The sequence below is a fragment of the Leucoraja erinacea genome, chromosome 3, assembly GCF_028641065.1.
Source record: "Leucoraja erinacea ecotype New England chromosome 3, Leri_hhj_1, whole genome shotgun sequence".
Lineage (NCBI taxonomy): Eukaryota > Metazoa > Chordata > Chondrichthyes > Rajiformes > Rajidae > Leucoraja > Leucoraja erinaceus.
Window position 1 is genome coordinate 36,598,150 of NC_073379.1, and position 24,176 is coordinate 36,622,325.

Sequence of the window (24,176 nt, forward strand, 5' to 3'; positions counted from 1 at the left end):
GGATAGCCTGTTCCCCTTGGCTGAAGGGTTTAGATCTCAGGAGAACGGTTGGGATAAGAAGTTGGACATTTGGGACTGGGATCAGGAGAAATGTCTTCACACAAAGAATTGTGAACATTTGAAATGTTATTACACTAGGTTGTTGTGCATGTTCAGGTACTGAAACTGTACTGGAAGCTCAGAGAATTAATGGATGTGGCGGCCAGGTAGGGAATTGCAATCACAGTAGAAGATCACCCACAATTGTATCAAAGAGTACCTTCTTCTTGTGTATGGAGTGCACAGCCTAAAGTTGTAGGACAACTTGTTCTATTTGATCTTTTTGATTGTGCATGCCAGGTTGATTGCATTTGTCGACACAGGGCAGGCCATGTGAAGGTTGCAATCTCCCACGCCATCCAAGAGTGGAATAGGCTTGAAGAACAATGTGATGTGCTCATCTGCTGAGGTCTGAATGATATGAGGGGTCAGAAATAAAAGCCTGCACTTCAACTTCAAAATAATTTGCAGCTCCTTACAGCCGATAATGCAGTGTAGTCACTGTTGCAATGTCGGGAATACTGCAGTCAATTTGTTCATAGCATGCTCTTATAAAGAGGCAGGCAGCCAGCCATCCACACAGTGGCGTGATGCGGGCGAAATTTGGAAATATTACTCCGGAGATAAATATCAGCTTGCCCATTAAAAGCAACTCATCTTTTGTGATACGTGAAATATTTTACAGCAAACCCAAGTGTGAAGGCAGGACTAGTGTCTTCTGATTGACGCCCAAGGTGTAAAGGATAGGCTATGTTGTACAGAAAGGGTGTGTGTATTCACTATAATTTAGTGAAAGTTGGTATTCTGTTCAGTAGAAGATGGGGAGAGGGGTGTGTGAGAGGAAATAAAACTGATTAAATTTAGTAATTTAAATATTTGTTCTGGTGGGAGTGAGCAGATAAAATGAGATGTTTGTTTAAGAAGGAACTGCAGATGCTGGAAAATCGAAGGTAGACAAAAATGCTGGAAAAACTCAGCGGGTGAGACAGCATCTATGGAGCGTAGACAAAAAAGCGGGTGAGGCAGCATCTATGTAGCAGTAGACAAAAATGCTAGAGAAACTTAGCGGGATATCGTTTTTAAATTTAGAGATCGACCCTGTCTGACTAAAATTTATGGATAGATTGATATGTAGTCAACATATATATAGTATATGTAGTAGTAGATATATGGGAAGCCTCTCTCCGAAAAGTAGTAAAGTCTCTACTGGGCAGGGGTAATTTCGGGAAGCAAATCAAAATGTTACAGATGAGACTGGTTGTTATTTGTCCAGCAGGGATCTTAAGAGTACAGAACCAAGCTGAATAGATGGAGTTTCGATACAGATCAGACCTGATCGAATTGTAAGTTAGAGGAAGTCAGGGAGGATAACTTGCTTACTCCTATTGAAAGGTTTCACGACAGCCTTGACACTGTAGGGATCCCTAATAACTCCATGGGCAAAATCAAAGAACTAAAGGAAAGTCTGGCTTTTGTGGACTGGGCTGTCACAGTCTAATGCTCGGAGCTACAAAGCTGAAATTGTTTCAGCACGAGAATTCCTTAAAATGTGATACATCTTTACCAGGAGCATGTAATGAATTCCCAGGGGCACCACAGTGTTGTGAAATACTTTAGGCTGACCAACAATCCACACAAGCTTTTCCTTATAAGGCAATGTAATTCCTGCGCAGAGGAATGACAACAAGACAGAGTGTCAATTCCAGCAGCAATAGAGGAGTGTAATGACCTTCCCGGTGGGGGTTGCACTATTTACCCTACTGTTCAAGAAATTGAGTTTATAGCCACACAGCTAGCTCGTAAACTGACCCACCAATAACTTATAAAGCATGTTGCCAGTTTGTCTAATTCTCACCGAAATATGCTTGGAACAAAGTTTTGTATTGAAGAAAGTAGGTTTACATTTATACAGTTCCTTTTGCATCTCTTTCAGAAGCTGCCAAAGCGTGCTACAAAATACCGAAGTACATTTTACTTTGAAGCATATTCGCTCAGTTTATACACAGCAAGCACTCACAAGCAGCAGAAAATCTGTTCTAATTATGCTTGCTTGAGGCGTAAATACTGACCTCGAATCCGGGAAGAACTCCGATGCTTTCCTTTGAACTATTGCCACCTCTATTGCCGCCACTACCACTATTGCAGGTAGGTTTGCGATTTTATCTGAGAAACAGAAGAGTTAGTGCTTTCTAATGCCGGTGGTGTCTTGTCACAACAGGATAATGAGATATCATCGAATATAACCATCTCACAACATACCCAACGTCCCATCCCATCAGCCACCACCTTGCCCATCTGTGCTTTTGCGTTCAGTCACCTCAGAAACAAGCCATCATCGAACCCCGAAGGACTAGCTTAGAAACAGATGGAGGGAAAAGATTGCATGCCACAATTTCATGGAAAACTAGTGATTTTGTTGTGTCCAAAAAGCCTGCTGCATATCATAACAATGACACTTCAGAAGGTAAAACTGTAAAGGATACACAAAATGCTGGAGAAACTCAGCGGGTGCAGCAGCATCTATGGAGCGAAGGAAATAGGAAACGTTTCGGGCCAAAATCCTTCTTCATCATCTGCAGTTCCTTCTTGAACAAACTGTAAAGGATGTTTGCCCATATTTGGGTCACGGAAGGTGTTAGATCTTACATTATGATCATAACTTTTTCTGTGCCGTAGGTGACCGCTATTTCTATACATTGGGTATGCAAGCATACAATTTCACTGTGCCTTGTCATATGTGACAATAAAGTATTCCATTCCACACTGAAAGAGGCCATTTGGTCCTAAGGCCCGTATCAGCTCCCAGGGAAGCAATCATATCAGTCTCATTCTCTCTCTCATTACTTTCCTGTAACACTGCAACTTATTCTTTCTCATCAACACCCATCAACCTCCCCTTTACTTTTGCAATTAACTTATTCTGAAGAGCAATTTAGAGTAGCCAGTTAACATGCCAGTATATCATTGGGATTGTGGGAGGGAGGAATCTGGAGCACCTGGAGGAAAACCATGGGCTTCACAAAGAGAACATTCAAACTCCAGACAGAAAGTGCCCAAGGTCAGGATCGATCCTGGTTCACTGGAACTGTGGCATGTCTTTCTTTATTGGGTATTTGTAATGTAAATACATACTAAGGACAAATAACTGCACAATATTGAATCAGTCTGGGCTGCCTTAATCTGGTTCATGGTGTGTGGTGACCCACAGCTCACAAATATTTCAATACTAGCACAATTTCTATCACCATGACATTCTTCACCTTAAGGTCCATGTGTAGCTGGGATTCAAACCAGATGTTTAAAAGATAAAAGGATAGGGTACTGTGAATCACATCGCCCAACACACTTTCAAAAATGACACTCTATATATAAGGACATAACAATAATAAAACTGGGCTGGGGTATGCTGGCTGAATGTTGGACATAATGCACTATCCCACGTTGACTGGTAATTTAATCCCTCTTTACTGCCCGACACACTACTTTCCAATAGCTCATAAGGGAAAATTAATCAGGAATAGGATCAAAACTAGTTTTCTTTGTCTCCTCTCTCTCTAACTTTGTTGCCCCTGCTTTTGGCTTTTCCTAAAATTTGCAGAGACCATGGTCCAGGAATCAGCAGTGCCTCAACCAATGATACAATTGCCTCTGAGACAGATATTAGTGACTCCACTGCCCCAATGAAATCTTAATTCTGCCATGTCGGAACATATAGAGTCCTGCACTTTCGGACGTACTTCTTTTTATATAGCGTGTTAAGGAAAAATGTTGTCTTCCATCACAAATGAAAAGAGACAATCCCATGATTGTATTTCGTTAAGGTAAATCTTTCGTGATATCTTGCCCATGATCCTGGAACCACGCAATATCATAGAACACAGAACAGAACAAAATAGGAACAATCCCTTCAGACCACATTGTCTTACAAAGATCTTCGTCAAGGCCCCTACAATCTCCTCTCTTGCCACTCTCAATAATGTGGGATAAATGCCATCAGGCCCTGGGGATTTATCTGACCTAATGCTTTTCAAGAGACTCAATGCCACCTCCTTGATCCCAAACAGCCCCATGCATATTCGTATTGCCCACATTGATCTCAATTACGTCCTTCTTCTTGGGGAATGCAGATGCAAAGTACTTATGTAGAACCTTGCCCCCTTTACTTCTCCCTACTTACCCTTTGGTTTTTAATGTATGTTTAAAATGCCTTGGGAAATTCTTTAAACAATTTGCCAAAGGTATTTCATGGCACCTTTCCTGTTCCTGTTTCTGTCGATGTTCTCGCTGTTGATGGGAATTTGCTCGTTGCAAATCGGTTGCTACAATGCTTACATTACAGCAGAAATTTCATCAAAACGCATGGTTGACCTTAACTGCTGTGAGGCAGCCTTATGTCTTGGAGATGACAACTAAATGCAAATCAGCTTTGCTGTTAATAACAATTCGCCTTTGCATGATTCAAATTGACATGATCCATCAAACATTTTTGTGTTGTCTGGGGTATTTCTGTTATTAATTAATTTGTTTAACATTACAAGATGGTCACAGCAATCTACCAAGTGGGAGAGTGGACAGACTCGGGATTATTGATCAAGATATATTGATTGCAAAATTAATGTTAAATAGGAGGAGACCCAATGTATGTAACTGCCAAGAACTAGGTCATTTTCCTGGAAGGCCCAGTGTGATCTGAAGACCATATCAGTGAAGATAGCCACAAAATGCTGGAGTAACTCAGCGGGACAGGCAGCATCTCTGGAGAGACGAAATGGGTAATGTTTTAGGTCGAGACCCTCGTCACCCAGTCCTTCTCTCCAGAAATGCTGCATGGCCTGCTCAGTTACTCAAGCATTTTGGGTTTTTTCTTCGGTTTAAACCAGCATCTGCAATTCCTTACAGAGTTTACAGAGTTCTGTTATCTTTAAGAGGAGAATTTCAATGGATATAGCTGCTCAGAGCTATTGATTCCGAGCATCAATATACAATCAGACATTGGAGGTGAACTTCAGAGGATGTCCTTCAGGTGTTTACTGGGGACAATTCAGGTCTGAGAAACATATAGAAGCACAATAAACTGGCATAGAACCAAATCACCCTACATCCCGAGAGACAACCTAAGGAAAAAAAAGACTTTACACATGCATAAAGTGACCATGTCAGGTTAGTTGGGCCAGGCATGTACCTCTGTAACTTTTGGAATAGTAAATCTTTCTGATTTTGTCTAAGTAACAAAACCTTTCACTTAAGCATTGTCTACTGCTTGGTAAAATGCCCCACAGCTCTTCATAGGAGCATTGACAAACACATTTTGTGTTGTGATGCATACTTTACAGATGAACAAAAACTCAGCCAAGGTTCTTGGTTGTAATATGTCAAATTATATTTGATAATGCTTTTGTGAAAAGTCCTGGAATGATTTTGCAATTATAAAGGCTTATGCAAATGAAGCTGAAGGAGGAGTTTCAAGGAGGAGGGAAAAGTGAAGAGGTTTATACAGCGTATCCAACCGAGGGCATGTCTTCCAGTAGTATAATCACAGAAAACAGGGTTGCACATGAGGTAAAAGAGGTTTCAGAGATAAAGAGGGACAAAGCCAACAAGTCATTTGTATAAAAGATGAAAACTAAATATAACTCAACTAGGATGGAATAGTTCAAACTGCATCAGAATTAAGTCAGTTCATTTTAATCCATTTTGTTCAAAACAGCTAAAATGTTAATTTATCTGGAAACAACATGCTTCCTTTGTAAAATCACAAGTGTTTGAGGAGCTGCAAAAGCACAACCCATTCTTCTTCAATCTATTGTCTTGATTTAGCCTATAAAAATGGCTAGTAAAATAATCAACTGGTTGGTCATAAGTTCCAGGGGTAGAATTGGGCCATTTGGCCCATCAAGTCTACTCCACCCTTCAATCATGGCTGATCTATCTTACCCTCTCAACCCCATTCATCTGCCTCCCCATAACCCCTGACATTCTTACAATTCAGTTATCTGTCAATTTTTGCCTTAAAAATATCCATTGACTTGGCCTCCACAGCCTTTTGTGGCAATGAATTCCACTAGATGTGCAAGGTTATGCACACCTAGTGGAATTACAGTGTGTCAAAAACAAAGTGTGTGCTGGATTAAGAGTTACTTGGCATAATGACCCGATGGCATAGATTTGTATGATGCCTTTCCCATTCTTTACAAGATGTTCTGTTGGCAGTGAAGTGCTTTTAAATAATTATTATTTTTGTGATGTAGGAAGCACATTGACACACCAAGTTGCCATATACAGCCATGCCATAATAATTAAAAAAAATAACAGGTCTCAACAGCATTGAATGAGTGATAAATAAAGGCCAAGATGCCAAACAAATTCCTCAGCTATTCTTCAAAATTGTGCCATTAGATCTTTAATATCTACCTGAGAGGGGAGACAGGGCCTCAGTTTAATGTCTGGTGTTCCATCAGTTCAACATTCCTCCATTACTACACAGGAATGTCCACCATTTACTAAACCTTTCCTTGGAAAAGTGATTACCAGATGGAAAAGTGATTAAAAGCTACATTTTCATGGCATGAATATATAACGCAATAAATCCCAGTAAATGTCAACTGTGTGATCGAAGTAGCACAAAAATAAAACGTTTAAAATTCCAGATGCAGGTAATCTGAATTGAAAACCGAAGATGGTAATAACTTTCAACAGGTTGAGCAGCAGCCGTGGAGAGAGTAGTCACAGGTCAAAATCTTTCATCGAGATTAGGAGAGCACAGAAGCAAGTTAGTTTGAAGTTGCAGAAAGGGACAGGGATCAGTCAGATGGATTGGAAGAATTAAAGTGAATCGCCCCTTCACCTGAAAAAACCAAGGTGAAGCACAAAGTGTGGAAGCTTGTGAAAGGTGGCGGAAATTGCATAAGATGATCCGCTGAAGGTGGAAGCTGGTGGGGTGGAATGTGAGGCCCTGGGTAATTCTATCCTTGTTCGCTCAAGAGGAGAGGAAGTGTTAGCAGAGGTGCAGCAAATGGAGGAGATGGCATTGAGGGCTCTGCTATGGTAGTGGGGCAGCATGCTTCAGGAAGAAGGAAGACATTTCAAAGACATATTTGAGGTAAATCTTATTAGCAGAGCAGGGGCGGAAGAAATGGGAGTCCTTTCAGAATGCAGGGTGAGAGGAAGTAGTCAAGATAGCTATAGGACTCTGGATTTGTAAAGGATATTGATCATCAACTAATCTGCCGAGGTGGAAGCTCAGAATGGAAATGAAAGAATAGGAGATAGACGATGTGGAGGGGAGAGCAGAATGAAAGCTGACAGCAAATGTGAAGCTTTCAAATTCTGCATGAATGGCAGAAACAGCACCTATACAGTCATCAATGTACTGGAGAGAGATTTGAGGAAGGTGTCACCAGTAGAACTGCAACAGAGACTGTTCCTCGTATTTCACAGAGACAGATGAATCGCAATAGCTACACCTTTAACCCAGCGTGAGTGAGTGGAGTTGAAAGATAAGTTGTTTAATGTGAATGCAAGCCACATGGGGAGGGATGGGGAGAGGGAGAGAGGGAGAGAGGGAGTGAGGGAGAGAGGGAGAGAGAGAGCTAGATAGAGAGATTGAAAGGGAGGTATGTTAGAGTGAGTTAGGGGAATGGCAAAGTTGGGGTGGTCAATGTAGTCAGCAGATAGTGATCATGGTGGCAAGTTTTCTCAGCTCCGTGCTGGCCCACCTTGCATCATTTAATCATATTAACATGTTCAATGAGTGAACTAGTTGGATCTCTGTTCAAAGATGAAACGGGGATCCATCAGGGCATTTTGATGTAGGATAGCGTTATAGAAAAATTGGATAACTGTGGATGAAGATGAACCAGGTAACTGGACACTGCCAACGTGATAGAGATGTCACAAATGTAAATGGGAAGGGGCTAGGCCAGGAGAGAAAGGATGGAGTCAAGGTAGAAAGAAATATGTACAGTGGGGCAAAAGCAAATTGAAACAACAAATTGAAACAACAGAGTCCTGCTTGTGGTTTGGGAAGGAGGCAAACATAGGCTATGCATGGCTTGGGGAACTATCAGGCTGGAAGCTGTAGAGAGAAGGCCTCCAGAGGAAATTCAATCAATAGCCTCCAGACCACAATGGCCTGATATTCTGTTGGCGGTGTCGTGGTTCATAGCGAAGTATGAGATTATATCTGAGTGCTAACGTCTGCTCTCTATGAGATGAGGGTCATTCACAAACCACCACTGCATTATCCTAGGCAATGATAATTTTGTTGGTGGTCATGAGTGAATGGAATGCTGCAAGATTATAAGGGATGGTTATAGTGAGTTAGGGGAGTGGAAATGCTGGGGTCATCAATGTAATGTTGATGACGGTGGCAAGTTTTCTGAGCTCCACACTGGCTCGTCTTGCGTCATTTATTCATGTTATGATGGTTAAAGAACTTCAGTTACTTTGGAGAGGTTGTGATGTGCAGAGAATAAATATTTATCTGCTGTTGGGGAAACCAAATTTAGAATTGTTTGATCATAGTAGTGATAGAAACCCTTCCTCCATTCTTGGTTCCACCCACCCCAGCTCTGTGGAAACGCAACACAACTCAGCCAAGTCCAAATGGGCATTAAGATCTATTAATAGAATTGCTGAAAGATTCATTGGAATAAGACGTATTCATGTAATGTTCAGCAGCTTAGCTGTGGAGCGGGCAGTGTAGAAGCTCAAAGCTGTGCAACATAGTAAGAAGGGTTTACATTCCAGGCAAATCCTGAGTGAAAACTTCCTGATGAATCCAGCAACAATCTGTATTTGTGCATCTGGAATAACCGGGGCTAGACGCTGTTCAAAACCACAAATAATGTGTCATGTGCTCTGGTGACAGATTCCAAGGTTACCTGTAGAAACAAGGAACTGCAGATGCTGGTTTGCACAAAAGGGCACAAAGTGTTGGAGTAGCTTACACTGAAGAAGGGTCCCGATCCAAAATGTCACATATCCACGTCCTCCAGAGATGCTGCCTGACTCGCTGAGTTACTCCAGCACTTTGTGTCCTTTCCAAGGTTGCCTGCTGTCCTTTCCACTATACGATTGCACTGCACTCTCAATCTCATGCCTTAAGGCTCACATTCACCTCTGACAAGAAGGATGCAGGTTCAAGTCTCATCCCCTAACAATGGAGCACAAATCTCTAGCCTGATGCTCAGGTTTATTATTAAGGGAGTGCTGCACTGTTGGAGGTGATGAAGAAGGTACATTGCGTGCTTTCTTTCACAAGTCGAGTCATAGAACATAAAAGTTGGGATGTTATGTTGCAAATTTATAAAACACTGGTAAGACTGCACGTTGAGCATTTTGTGCATTACTGGCCATCACACTCCCGGAAGGATGTGGTTGTGTTGGAGAGAGAGTGCAGGGGAGATCCATCAGGAAATTGCCTTGATTGGAGGGCTTTATCATTGAGAGAGATTGAACAAGCTGGATGTATTTTCCTGGAGCATAGGAGGCTGAGGGATGATCTAACAGAGGTATGTAAATAATAAGGGGCATATGTACTATAAATAGTCAGAAATGTTTCCCATAGCAGAGGTATCTAAAACAAGAGGCATATGTTTAAGGTGAGAGGAAGGAGCTTAAAAGGAGATATGTGGTAATTTTTTTTACACAGAAAGTGTTTGAAATCTGGAACTACTGCCAGAGGAGGTGATGGAGTCAAATGCAATCACCACATTTTTATTTTTTTTATTTTTTTTAATTTTTTTTATTAGAAGTACAGTAAATTACAATACTACACAAAAACATATATCTTAATACATTTTTTGTACCGCTTCATTTTTTTTGAGCTTTAAGAAAAAGATAGAAGTAAGGAAAGTAAAGAAAGTGCGCAAGAGTCATGAAGTGCAAGAGTGTTGGGAAAAGAAAGCCCCTTAGAAAAGAAGTTAGAGAAGGAAGTAAAGTAAGAAAGTAGACCCTAGAAAAGAAAGAAAAATAAAGTAGGAACAATCGCTCTATTATAACATTAAACTCCGCAGAAAGGGGACTACCAACCAAGTCTGTTTTTGTTGTTTTACCTCCCGTTACCAGGTCCTGATACCATTTATTTATTTATTTATTTATTAAATTACTATTGCACCTCATACTTGTAATAGGTCCAGAAACATAGACCACGTCTTTTGGAATTGGTCTGCTTTACCTGCTAAGAGGAATCTCATCTCTTCCAGATGTAATGTTTCAAACATATTTGATATCCACATTTTTATTGTTGGTGTGGGCGCATTTTTCCAGAATTTAAGTATAAGCTTTTTTCCCCATTATTAGCCCGTAATTGAATAAATTCTTCTGAAACGCGTTTAGTTCAGGGTTACCTTCCGATATTCCAAAAATAATCCATTCTGGTTTTGGTATCAGTTTTATTTTGATTAATTTTGAAAAAATATCAAATATTTCATACCAGAATTTTTGGATTTTTGTACAAAAAACAAAAGAATGCGCTATGGTAGCTTCTTGACACAGGCATTTATCACAGACAATCACCACATTTAATAAACATTTAGACAAACACTTGACTAGACAAAGTATGGAAGAATATGGACCAAATCTGGCAAATGGCACTAGTATAGATGGGCTAAAAGGTCGGCATGGGAACTGAGTGAGTAAGAGAATGAGCCCCAGTAGCGACTTTCAAAAGGAAAGCAGATGTAAAGTTCAAAGGGAAACATTTTAAAGACAGTTGTGGAAAGGAGAGAGGGGAACAATTGAACCTGATGGCCCAAATGGTCTCCTTCCCTGCTGAATGATTGTATGAGTTTCCCACATTTCCCATGGTTCGTCTGCTATTGCAGTCATTGAGAACTTTTAAATATATTTTACGATGGAATCCTAGTACACATTGAAAAATGATACAGACTGCTTTAAGCTCTTGAAATCTGGTATGCGATGTCAACAGTAGGAGCTCGTCACCTCAGAGTTTTGGAAGAAACTACTGGCTTCCAAACACATGGAGTAAGTTCTGCTACTTAACTGGAAGTTGGCAGCAGACCTGGAAAAATGGCAGTAAAGCAAAAAGGCTGTCTGGACTATTTTTAGTGCAATTCCGAATGGGCGTTTCTAATGGTCTTTTGCTTTCCCTTTCTCTCATACACACAGACATAGACACATACATAGGCAACAGCCACACAGATACACACAAACACATAATATGAATGTACACAATTACACACATTCACGACCTCTTGCCTGCCACATAAACAGCACATATACTAACATGACCCACACGAGGGTCATTACTGCACACTATTCCCATGCTGAGGCCCCCTCTGCCATGACCCTACTCTAGGAGGAGCAAGCAGCTAGCAGCACGTCAAAGCAAAAAAATGATAGACATGCCAGCTATCCCTCTGCTCAGCTCCTTCTCGCTGCACATACCAGGCTCGTGTCAGCAGTGTGGAGAAAATGCCCCCACGTTACAGTTGAAGAAAGCATTGGTCTAGTGACTGAAATGAGTGTTTGCAGTACATCTTACCGGCAGTAACGTCTAGCAGGAAGAACTCTTGCAAGCCAAATCTCCTTCACCTCCTGCCCCCCACCTTAGTCTGCTCCCCTTTCTTCAACTTACCTGAGTGCTTCTCCTACGTTCTCTTTGGTGACTACAATCTTCTGTGTCCCTCCTCTAGGATGGCAGAGAATGAACTGCAGAAACAGAGACTTCAAGCCATAGTAGTAAGTCAATTCTCTTTATCGCTTCTCTGGCAGATTTTTAACTTAATAGGGACACTCGGCGCATGTGTCTTGTCAAAGGAGACACAGCTGGAAAGTGACAGACCAGACCAAAGTGACGTCTGGTCAGTTTACACCCAGGTCTACAGGTCAATACAACTTTTACTAACAATTGTGTTAAATTGTGCTCCTGCATGGTGCATTTGGTATAAGTGTGCGCTGATATGTTTAACCCTGTTCCAGTTTTGCTGCTGGTTCTGTCTGTGAAGTCACCGTTTCATGGTAATTTTCTTTCCTCTGGGTAAATGGACAAACTTTTTTGTAAAAAACTTAAATTGCAAGTTAAGCCCAAGGAAACTCCAGTGATCATTAAAATAAAGATTGCAGTGAGCACACAGATTCTGAGTCGGTGGCTGTGTGTGATTAAAAGCAGAACGACATTTACAAACAGCACTCCAACCTGCTAAAGGCGCTGGATTAAACTTCAGCCTTTGCTGGGTTTTAACCCTTTGAGGACTGAATTTCCTGCATACAGAAAATCAGCATTACACAGACAGGGATACTTTGCCAATTCTTTTTTTGCTAGAAATTCCAGATTGTCTTTGACCTCTTCGATCATGAGAAGAATATGTAGTGTTGGGAAATGAATTTTGTTACATGTGACACATGTAAATTTGATTTTTGATTTACTGCCCCTTTTCAAATAGGGGTGTTACCAAAGAGCACAATTTGAGGCCTACTGAAAAGTATTTCATAGTTCTGCATTCTTAAAATAAAACTGTTGTTTGGAACATGTAGTTAAAACCATCCTGCATAAATTCTACCTTGGTCTGTATTACGCCAATTTTAAATAGTTCTCCTTTTTCAGTGCTATTGCAGTTATGTATTTTGGTTGAAATTTGGGCTCTTACCTTAATACTCAAACATGCCTTTGTTTGAGCAATTTGGTAAGGTCTGTAGTCTGTGAGGCAGGATAAAGGGGATCAATAGTCAGTACAAAGGCAAATTGAAATTCTGCTACCAATGAGATGTTCCTGTGCTTTAAGATCTATGCTCTCTTCCGATTCTGGTTTCTCCTTCATTCTGCTTTTCATTCCTCCACTCTTTACAGTTGTGTCTTCAGCTACTTGGTTGCAAAACTGAAATTCCCTCCAAAAGCCTATCTGCCTCCTACACCTCACTTATTTAAAACATAACTAAAATAAACCCTTCTTTGACGAAGGCAATGATCATCTGACCCTAAAGACTGACATGGTACATTCAAATTTTGTTCCCATGAAGTATTTGCAGTTGCTTTGTTACATTAAAGTTCTACATAAAAATAAGTTTTCCTGTTCAAAACAGGGTATTAATTTTCGTTCCCTGACAGCTGAACTGTCACTGTGCATTTGTAACTGGCTTGGAGTTTTTTGGTGATAAATAATTTGAGGTAAAATGACTGAGATTTCCTATGTAAATATTAGGCCCCGTCAGCAACAAGAGAAGTTATGAGCAGTGATCAATGTGGGAAGAAGTCTTAAATAAAAATGGAAATGAGCAGGAATTATCCCCGCTGGTTAGGGACTGGGCGCAGAAGAATCCTCCCACAACCTTTCACAAAAGCGTAGAACAGCTTGATTTCAGTTTCCAAGTCAAGGTGTTTGCGCAAACAATTATAATGAGAAGGTCGGGCAGCTACTTTGCTGGGTTCATTTATCCCAAACCACTGAGGATTGCCTGGGTGGAGGATCCTTTGGGAATCTCTAATAATAGCTGCTGGGTTTCAGCCAGCCTGTGAACGGGAGTGAGGGTTGAGGACGATGACTGTAAAACTCTTCCCGAATACCCTCAGGCGTCAGCTGTGTGACATTTGCAAAGTTTGCATTCATGAGATCCCATGTCTTTAAGAACTCAGCTACTCGGGGCAATGATTTTCTGCAGGAACACTCCATTGGAATGTAGGAATATTTTTAGTCCAGTTCAGCTCTGACCTGGGAGTTAATGTTACGTTAAGCATGAGAATCCGGCTGCTTCCAGAAAAGCAGCAGTTTTATGACCTTTCTCCAACCATCTCCCAAAAACATAATTGCTCATTTGTTTTTCTGCGTTGGTATTCGTCTTAATAAAATCCCTGTGATTTATTAGAGTAAATTACATTGCCTCCTCAACTATGATGCAACTGGTAGAGCTGCTGCCTCACAGCACCAGACACCTAGTTCGATCCTGACCTCGGATGCTCTCTGTGTGGAGTTTGCACATTCTCCCTGTAACTGCATGTGTTTGCTTCGGGTGCTCTGGTTTCCTTTCATATGCCAAGGACGTGCATGTTTATGGGTTAACTGGCTTCTGTAAATGGCCCCGAATGTGTTGGGAGTGGATGAGAAAGTGGGGTAACATAAAACTAGTATGGTTGGGTGATTGATGGCCGGCATTGACTCCGTGGGCCGAAGGGTCTGTTTCCATGTTGTATCTCTAAACTAAACTAAAACTCTTACTGGTATTTCAATGTAAGGGTTTGGAAAAAGTAATTTCAATTGATACATGGAAAAAGGTCAGACCTATAACAACTTTAGATATCATGATAATGTTGTCAAGGGATCAACTTAACCCATGTTGAAGGGCTGCACTCCCTCAATAATATGATCAAATCAAAGGTACATATGTACAAATGGAATCACCAATTATACACTCAGAACATTTTGCCTCTGCTGGCACCTAGCAATAATATTAAAATACATCTACATGTTTTAAAGACCTAAAGAGCTGAGAAGTAAAAAGGGGACGATCAATTTATTGGGAGTATACTATAGGCCCCCAAATAGTTAATGAAAATTAGATGAACCAATATGTCGGGATATTGCAGGCAGCTGCAAGACTAATAAGGTTGTAAAGATTAGGGGATTTTAACTCTCCCAATATAGACTAGGACTGCCACAGTCCCAAGAGCTGAGACAGGGTGGAATTTGTCAAATGTGTTCATGAAAGTTTCTTTGGGCTATATGTAGAGGGCCCTATGCGGGAGAGGGCAAAGTTTGACCTCCTCTGGGAAAGGCAAGTGACTGAAGTGTACATGGGCAAGCCTTTTGAAACCAGCAATCACAGCTCTATTAGCTTTAATATAGTTATGGATAAAGACAGCACAGGTGCACGTTAAAATTTTAACTAGAGCCAAGCTAGTGTTAGACAGGAACTTGCTAAAATTAATTGGAGTAGGATGTTTGCTGGAAAAGCACGTCCGGAAAGTGAGATGTTTTTAAAAGAGTGATGATGAGAATTCAAGACATCCATGTTCCTGTTAGAGTGAAGAGTGAGGTAGCTGGGAGTAAGAAACCCTGGCTGAAGAGAGGAATTGAGGTACTGGTCAGGAAAACAGGGAGGCATGACCAAGGTATAGGCACCTGGGATCAAGTGTATCCATTGGGGATTTGGGGGACTGAGGAGCATACTTAAGAAGGGAATCAGGAGGGTAAAAGGGGGCAGAAGATAGCTCTGGCAGATAAAATTAAGGAGAATCGTAAGAGATTTTATGATCAGTATGTCAGTATATTAAGACAGTAAATAGGGCCCCTCAGAAACCAAAATGGTCACCTGGATGTGGAGCTGCAATAGTTGGGCAATGTCTTCAATGAGTATTTCTCCTCTGTTTTTATTGTGGAGAAAATATGACTAAGGGATATGGGGCAATGATTTAATACATTTTGAGGTCAGTCTGTATTATGGTCGAGGAGGTGCTGGACGGTCCTAAGGTGTATGAGGGTTGATAAATGTCCTGGGTCTGATCAGATATATCCGAGGACACCGTGGGAAGCCAGAGAAAAAATTGCAGGAGCCCTGGCTGTGATATATGAATCATCATTAGACATGCGTGAGGTGCCAGATGACTGGAGGGTGGCTAATGTTGTACCTCTAGTTAATCAGGGCTGGAAGGAATGCCTGAGAATTGTAGACCAGTGAGCCTAACATATGTGGTAGGTATGATATCAGGGAGGATCCTGAAGTATAAGATATATATGCATTTGAATAGACAGGGATTGATTCGAGATAGTCAACAACATGGCTTTGTACATAGGAGATTGTGTCTTTTACAAATGTTATTAATTTTTTTGAAGAAGTAACCAAAACTGTTGACAAGGGAAAAGCCCTGTTGTCTTTATGAACTTCCACTTGGCCTTTGATAAGGTTCTGCAAGGTAGGCTGCTCTGGAATGTTGGATCTTTTGGGATCCTGGCAGAGCTAGCTCATTGAATACAGAATTGCCTTCATTAGATTGTTTATTTGAACTGGAGGCCTATGACAAGTGGTGTGCCTCAGGGATTGGTGGTGACCCCATTACTGTTTGTGGTTTATATTTTGGATGTACAAGGCATGAACAATAAGTTTGCAGATGACACTGAAGTAGATGGTACCATAGAAAGTGAAGACAATTATTAAAGGTTACAGCAGACTTTTGATCAGATGGGCAAGTGATCAGATGAGGAATGGCTAATGGAGATAAGTGCAAGGTAGTGCATTTGGAAAGTCAAGCCAGGTCAGGACCTTCACAGCGAATGGTAGAGCCCTGGGGAGTGTTGTAGAACAGTGGGATCTAGGAGTACAGGTCCATAGTTCCCTGAAAGTAGCATCACATGTAGAAAGGATGGTAAAGAAGGCTTTTGATATATTGGCCTTCATCAGTCAGGGAATTGAGTATAAAAGTTATGGCATCATGTTGCAGTTGTACACGACATCAGCGAAGCCACATTTGCAGTACTGTGTTCGTTTTGGTCACCCTGCTATAGGTTGTTTATAGGGACAGGTTGCGCAGGCTAGGACTATTCCCTGGAGCATAGGAGGCTGAGGGATGCTCTTATAGAGGAGTGTAAAATCATGGTGAATCTATAGGGTGTATGCATAGTCTTTTACCCAGGGTAGGAGGATCAAGAACCAGAGGACATAGATTTAAGGTGGGGGGGGCAAGATTTAATAGAAACCTGAAGGGCAACATTTTCAGTCAGAGGGTTGTGGACATATGGAACGTGCTACCAGAGGATGGAGGTGAGGCAGGTTCTATTGCAGCATTTTAAAGAGTCTTGTACAAGTACATGGATAGAAAAGGTTTAAAGAGATATGCCAAACATTGGCAAATGGGACCATCTTAGATGGGCCATTTTAGTCAGTATGGGCTTAAGGGTTGGGCTTAAGGGTTTGTTTCTATGCTGTATAACTCTATGACTATATCAAATGAAGTTTACATGATTTAATGTTTATCAAAAGCTGAAATAATTTATCTGAATTAAAGACGCACTTACTTAAGTGTTTAAAACTTGAGGTGGGGTTTGAAATCAAAATGTTGTGTGCAACTTTTGCATTTCCAAATCAGTTTCAAATGACAGCTTATGTTTGCAGTTAATCGGTTTTCACTTGTACCAAGAACACAATGCTTAGAACAAATAAGAAGTAAAACATTCTTTAGCACCTATCCACCAAAATAATTGAAATGCAGACTTCAAGGGTTGAACTAAGTGGAAAGATTACATAACGTAAGGTCACATTCAAAGGTGAAAGTAACATCAGGTTCTTAACGGTACTTTCCACATTGCTGCCATTGCTGATTTAACCCATTTGTACAGACCGCATTAATCATAATCTTGCCTATATGCTGTACAGACCCACGTTCACTTATTCTCATCTAAATTCTCCAGAATAAATTATTTCTTCTACATTTTCAAGATTTTAAGGGGAAATTATAGGAAGTGTGAAGAGAAATAATTTCTGCTGGTTTGAAATTCCAGGGCAAAGGACATCACCTGAAAAAGAGAGCCATATTTTAAAGTGAACTTAGGATGGTTAGAAAAGGGAATTCTCTCACAAACAGGTCTGTTGCTGAATTAGTGACAGGTACAAAATGCAGATATAGTAAGCAATTAGGAAATCTAATAGAAGGCTACTGATTATTGGAAGAGGAATTCAATAAAGAAATAGGGAGCACTGTGTTCTAAGTACAATTATATCTTCTTCTCGGGCAGACCCTCTGAATTAAGAGTGATTTGTTTCCACTCCTGGGTTACGGGTCTGAGATTGCTGGTGAGACCAATGCAGTTACTGGAGGCTTTGGCAAGACCACATCTGGAGGACTGTGTATGGTGTTGGTCATATTTAAGGAAAGATGCAAATATGTTGGAAGCAGTTCAGAGAAGGTTTAGTAATACCTTGAATGGGGCTGGTTGTCTCCTGATGAAAGATTGGACAGGAATGGTATATATTCACTGTAGTTTAAAAGAACGAGAGTGGGTATAACTGAAACGTATAAGGATTTAAAGGTCTTGACAGCATGGATGTGGGGAGGCTGTTTCCTCTTGTGGGAGAATTTAGAACTTAAGAGTGACTGTTCAAAAGCAAGGGATCCCCTTCTTAAGGCACAGATTATGTGAATATTGTTTCTGTCAAAGGGCTGTGAGTCTTTAAGACAGAAGTAGACAGATGTTTAATAAGCATGGGGTGAACATTTCACGAGAGGAGACAATAATGCAGAATTGAGTCTGTCAGCCTCGCCAACGGTCTATCAGCCTTGCCAACGATCTGTCTTCGTCTTTTACACTCTTTGTGTTTTTAGTTTGTTGTAAAATGTATGTTTTAGCTTATCTTTAATTTTTGTATTTGTGGGGGGGGGGGGAGGGGGAAACTTTTTTTAATCTCTTTTTTCGACGGAGATGCGACTTTTTCCATGTCGTATCTCCATCTGCACTGCGGCCTAACATCGTGGAGTTGGCTGCCTCTTGTTTGGGACTTCTAGAGCTCCAAAACCACGAAGCCTGCGGACTTTAACATCTTGGAGTGAGCGATCCCTTTGCCAGGGGTTGGCTTTGGTGCTCCAACCTGCGGTAGCTGCGGATTTTATCATCGTGAAGCTCGCAGTCCCTGGTTAGTGACTGAATTCAGGAACTCCAAGCCGCAGGAGTTTCGACCATCCCAATATGGGAGCTTAGACCGCCTCGACGTGGGAGCTCGATTGCCAGCTGCAGATGGTTCGACCCCCGACCGCGATAGAAAAGAGGAAAGAAGATAAGACTTTATTGCCTTCCATCACATGTATGTGCAGGAACCGCTGTGGTGAATGTTTGTGTCCATTTTTTATGCAGTTGTGTGTCTTGTGGCTTTTTTTGGTATGACTGTATGGCAAACCAAATTCCTTGTTTGCTGCAAAACATACTTGGCTAATAAATTACAATCATTATTATGATTATGATTATGATAATCAGGTCACACGTGATCTCATTAAAGTCATGAAGCATGCTCAATGGTCGATGGACACACTCCTGCTCCTAATTCATATATTCAATTGCTCATTTTGAATCTGAGATTGATAGAGCATTGATAAATCTTTTATGTGATGCGGTAAATGGAGCTGCTGTGATGCAAAACAAATTTCAGACTTTATTCTGACAATAAAGTAATATCGTATCGTATTGTTATTATTACAGAGCTAATTGGAGCTCAAGCACAAATCGGCCTAGGTTGTGCTGAATGGCAATGCAGACTAAATGTCCTAATGTTTCTACAACCATAAAATTCAGAATAATCTGATATTGAACAAAATCATTGACTGCTCCTAACAATAAATACACATTTTTTGTATGGCGTAGAGAGCGACCTATTGCAATACAGAAGGTACTACAAATAAATGGGAGAACAGGCTAGATATATCAAAGAACTTTACCTCCCTGTCAATTTAGGATATGTATATAACTGTCTGTCCTTAATACTGTTTAGAGTTCTGCTGGGCTTTCAAACATTCTGTGTCCCACGTCCCTGCCACAAAAGCTTGCATTCCAGCTTGACTCTCAATCGTAAACCATGTGTGCCCTGAGTGCACTTTTGTGCAATAAAATACTCAAATAAATACTGACAGTAAACTCTGCAGCCTGCAGATAAAGGAGGTTAGTTCCTTCGTGCAGTTCTGCTCCCAAGAGAAAGACCTCTCACGCTCGCTCGCACATTATTATTTAAAATGAACTCTCATTTCTTGCCATGATTGTAACAGGTTGCACCAATGAATTTACAACCTCCTCGGAACTGTTGAGTATTGAACCTGACACTATGGGCAAAGTAATACGTGTTAATGATGCACTTCATTATGAATGTGCAAGTCAACCAGCTAAATTAGAAATGAACCATGAGTTGTAAATCTCTGAAATGTTCTGGTTGTTCTACAGCAAAGAAAAAGTAAATGAATAAAAGTACGATGGGTTGAATGTGAGGTATTTCAATGATTCCATAGTACAGTCAATCAATGAAAGGAAAAACTCAGCGATGGGCATCTCTGTATAGAAGGAATGGGTGACGTTTCTGGTGGGGACCCTTCCTCAGGAAAGCCAGGAAAGGGAACATGTTCTTTCAGCTCATCCACAAATAATATATATATATATATAACCATATATAACAATTATAGCACGGAAACAGGCCATCTCGACCCTTCTAGTCCGTGCCGAACACATAATCCCTATCCCATATACCTGCGCTCAGACCATAACCCTCCATTCCCTTCCCATCCATATAACTATCCAATAATGATAAAAACAAACCTGTCCACCACCTTCAGCGAGCTCATTCCACACAGCTACCATCTCTGTATAGATGGAACTTCTGGGTCAAGTCATTCCCCTTGTGTTGAATCTTCCCTACTCTCAGTGGGAAAGCTTTTCCACGTCAACTCTGAAATTTTAAAAACCTCTATCAATGTTAACCTTCTGCGCTCCAAAGAATAAAGCCCTAACTTGTTCAACCTTTCTCTGTAACTTAGTTGCTGAAACCCAGGCATTGAACGGTGAAGGCATTTTCAGAATTGTCAGATTTTATTTCTACTTCTCCTGTCAATCTCTTTTTTTTCTCTCTCTCTTAATTTAATCAGTCTTCATCTGCTTCCTCAGAGGAAGAGCAGGGAATTCTTGCCAGTTTGCTGAGCCAGGATTTATTACTGTATTAACGTTACTAAAACATAGGTAGACTTTAGACACAGAATGGGGAAACAGGCCCTTCGGCCCACCTAGTCCGCACTAACCAGCGATCACCCCAGACATCAGCACTATCCTACACAACCAGAGACTTCCTTTATTCCAGCCAAGAAACTCCCATTTTGTGGCATCACTCTTTATTGACCTAATGGCCCATTGTCTCTCCATTACTTTACAACCAATTGTCTGCCAACTTCCTGATGTCTTCACTGTTGGAATTGTCCCCCAAGATGGAACACACCACAGGCATTGAGCAGATCCTGCCTGAGGCATCACCCTCTTGGACCACTGTCAAGGCCTTTGATCAAATCAGCCCACAAATGTCTACAATGAGAAGCCAACTTGGGCCAGGATGTCCATCTTGCACTAAAAAATGTCCAGTGCCATTCTGTCAACTATTTCCAGAAACTGTAGTCAGCCTTTATCCGGAGAAAATATCACATGAGCCCCAAAAAGACTACAGAGAAGTTGAGTCATAAAGAAGAAATATTTCCAATGGTAGGCAGCTAGACAGTAACAAGGCACAGATTCAATTGCCAAAACAACGCACGGCTACAGGAGAAGTATTGGGTGAGCTTGCGATGGCAGAGCACTGCCTGGAAAGGTGGCAGAAACAGATTAAATTATACAGCTCATAGAGGGGATGAATAAATGTTGTCATTACAGCATGGCGAGGAAAAACAAGATAGGTGAACTTAGTGGAGAACTTCAAAGTACTAGCAGAGACAAAATAGGCTGAATGGCCAACTCCTGCATCATGTGCTCTGTGATCACTCTTCCATGTTCCATGCCGCTCATAACTTGGTGCGGATTTGTGTTACTTGAAGTTATGTTGCTGTGGGGACCTTTTAAACTCTCCGTAACACGAATGTGCTGAAACCACGATGAAGCTTTTCTGCAATGAAACCAGAATGTTTTTTCTTTCAAATTTAATGGGAACCAAATTATTGGTGGACTTTCTAACATTACTGATCTTGCAGTGAAAATAATTGCTGAGGATCATGTTGGCTAGATTATTACACCCATCTTGGGTAGGTTGTTATTACCGACCCAAAATGGGTGGGTTGGTGGTAACAACGACGTGCCTTTCTTCAACACTTGGAATGGAGTAAAATATAACATTTTCCCTCGTCCTCAACTTCCAAACCAGCAGAAACTTTCTGTCCCTTCTCACATTAAACCTATGCCCTCTAGTTCTTGATTACCCTACCCTGGGCATTCGCCCTATCTATTCTCCTCATAGAACAAGGAACATAGAACTGTACAACACAAGAGCAGGCCCTTTGGCCTACATTGTCATGACATTATATACTTCCCACAGGTTCCTGCGCTCCAAGAAATAAAGTCCTAGCCTGCCCAATCTCTCCCTGCAGTTCAGGGCCTTGACTCCTGGTGACCCCCCGTCAATCTTCTCTGCACTCTCTCCAGCCCAAGGGATTTCCTCCTCCATCAGGTTGACCAAAACTGAACTCCATGTGTGGCCCCACCAGCATCCTGCAAACTACAAGCGAACGCCCTACTATACTCAAATCACTAACCGACGAAGGCCTGCATGCCAAAAGGCTTCTTCACCACTCTATCTGCAAGGACATCACCTTCCATGAACCATGCATCTGCACTCCAAGGTAGCAACTCATTTAGAGCCCAGAACTGGAACAGTGCAAATGTCTGAGAGCTGAAGGGCTGCAGAAGCTTTCAAAAATAGAGAGGGACGTGAATATAAAGCTGAGAACTTTAATACCAAGGCTTCAGCTAACAAGGATCTAGTGCGGGACAGCAAGCACAGGGGAGATAGATGAAGGGGACGGTGCAAGTTACGAGACATATTCCATCCTTGGCTAAGTAAGCTCAGTTGCACAGGTGGTCTAACGTTTGAGTTGGAAATGTAGCACAACTTTCACTTCCTTGTCGTATAAAGCAGAGAGGTGAACTGATTGTCCGTATCACAAAAGCATGGAGCTCTGCCAGACCTCTTCAGTGGGAATAGAAATCTGGCCTCGGTTTTGACATTGCTTCTTCTTAGTAGTGTAAACATTGGCAAGAGAAAGGGATTATAGTTTATTTTAAACTCTCCAGTTTGCAACTTACGCTTTTTCTTTAATCTGTGATTTATTAGCACTTTTACTGTGACCTTAACTTGAACGCACTTAAAAAAAAAAACATTTGCAAGGTTTTTGCCCATGAAGCCTTGGTATAGACACTGACTCAGTATGCTAATGTGAGAGCACTTAAACTGCGTGTTCATAGAGATCACAATACAAGATGACCACACAGCTCAGCCAGGCCTGGGTCAAAGATGGTGCTACTCAACCAGAACATAAGAACACAAGGAATAGGAGCAAGCCCTTATAATTACTCCACCAGGCAACATTGCGGCTCATTTTCTACCTCAGAAGGCTGTGGAGGCCATGTCAATGGATATTTTTAAGGCATAGATAGATAGATTCTTCATTAGTATGGGTTTAGTTTTTTAGTTTAGAGATACAGCACAGAAACAGGCTCTTCGGCCCACCAGGTCCACACTGTCCAACAATCCCTGCATATTAACACTAATCCTACACACACTGGGGACAATTTTTACACTTACCAAACCAATTTACCTACCTAGCTGTAAGTCTTTGGAGTGGGGGAGGAAACCAAAGATCTCGGAGAAAACGCACGCAGGTCACGGGGAGAATGTACAAACTCCACATGGACAGCACCTATAGTCGGGATTGAACTCGGGTCTCTGGTGCTGCAAGCACTGTAAAACAGCAACTCTAACACTGGACTACCGTGCCACCCATCAGGTGTCAGGGGTTACGAGGAGAAAGCAAGAGAATGGGATTGAGGGAAAGATAGATCCGCCATGATTAAATGGTGGAGTAAACTTGATGGGCCGAATGGCCTAATTCTGCTCCTATCACTTATGAACCTATGAACCTCAGTGTAACTTTCCACAGTTGTGAACCTGTGGACTTTGCTCCCGGAGGTTGCTCAATATTGTTCAGAAGGAAATATACAAGTCTAGATGCAAATGTCACCATGGAACATGGAGAGAGAGCAGGAATATGGTGATTAGAAGGAGCACCAGACTTGATTATATGTAATAATGGAGCAGGTTCGATCGACTGAATGGCCTACTCCTGCTCCCATTATTTTTTAATATGCTTTTGTTTCCACATTTGAAGTAAAGCTTTTGCTTGTTGCATGTTGATAAGAATGAACTTGTGACAGTCAATGACATTGGTTTAAAACGTTCTTTCCCTCCCTCTCTTTGAAGGAGAAAAGGCAAAGGCAGATGGCAATTGAAAACAAACGACACCAGCTCGAGGATAAAATACTTCAGCTGCAGCATCACAAGGTAGGAGACCCATGCCAACCTGTAATACACTCAAAAGCTCAACACTGTTGTGCTCGTTGGTTCCATGTGATGTTGCTGCTACTGGCTGCTGTTAAATGGCCACAATGACATGATCAGCAGCTCAT

The 24,176-nt window shown here is 41.4% G+C and overlaps 1 protein-coding gene across 7 annotated transcripts in view; it reads left to right on the forward strand.

Annotated features, from left to right (window-relative positions):
• Positions 1–1,194: 1,194 nt before the first annotated feature.
• The window catches only part of LOC129695453 (paralemmin-2-like), a 297,376-nt gene continuing 274,394 nt past the window's right edge, over positions 1,195–24,176 (forward strand). For 2 of the 7 annotated variants that reach the window (XM_055632426.1, XM_055632427.1), the window contains exons 1-2: positions 1,195–2,184; positions 23,971–24,051. In XM_055632426.1, the coding sequence (XP_055488401.1) occupies positions 2,131–2,184; positions 23,971–24,051 (135 nt within the window). In that variant the 5' untranslated portion in view covers positions 1,195–2,130. Of the gene's footprint in view, positions 2,185–11,612; positions 11,743–23,970; positions 24,052–24,176 lie in introns of those variants that run through there. The other 5 variants (XM_055632422.1, XM_055632419.1, XM_055632421.1 and 2 more) reach the window with 4 other exon arrangements.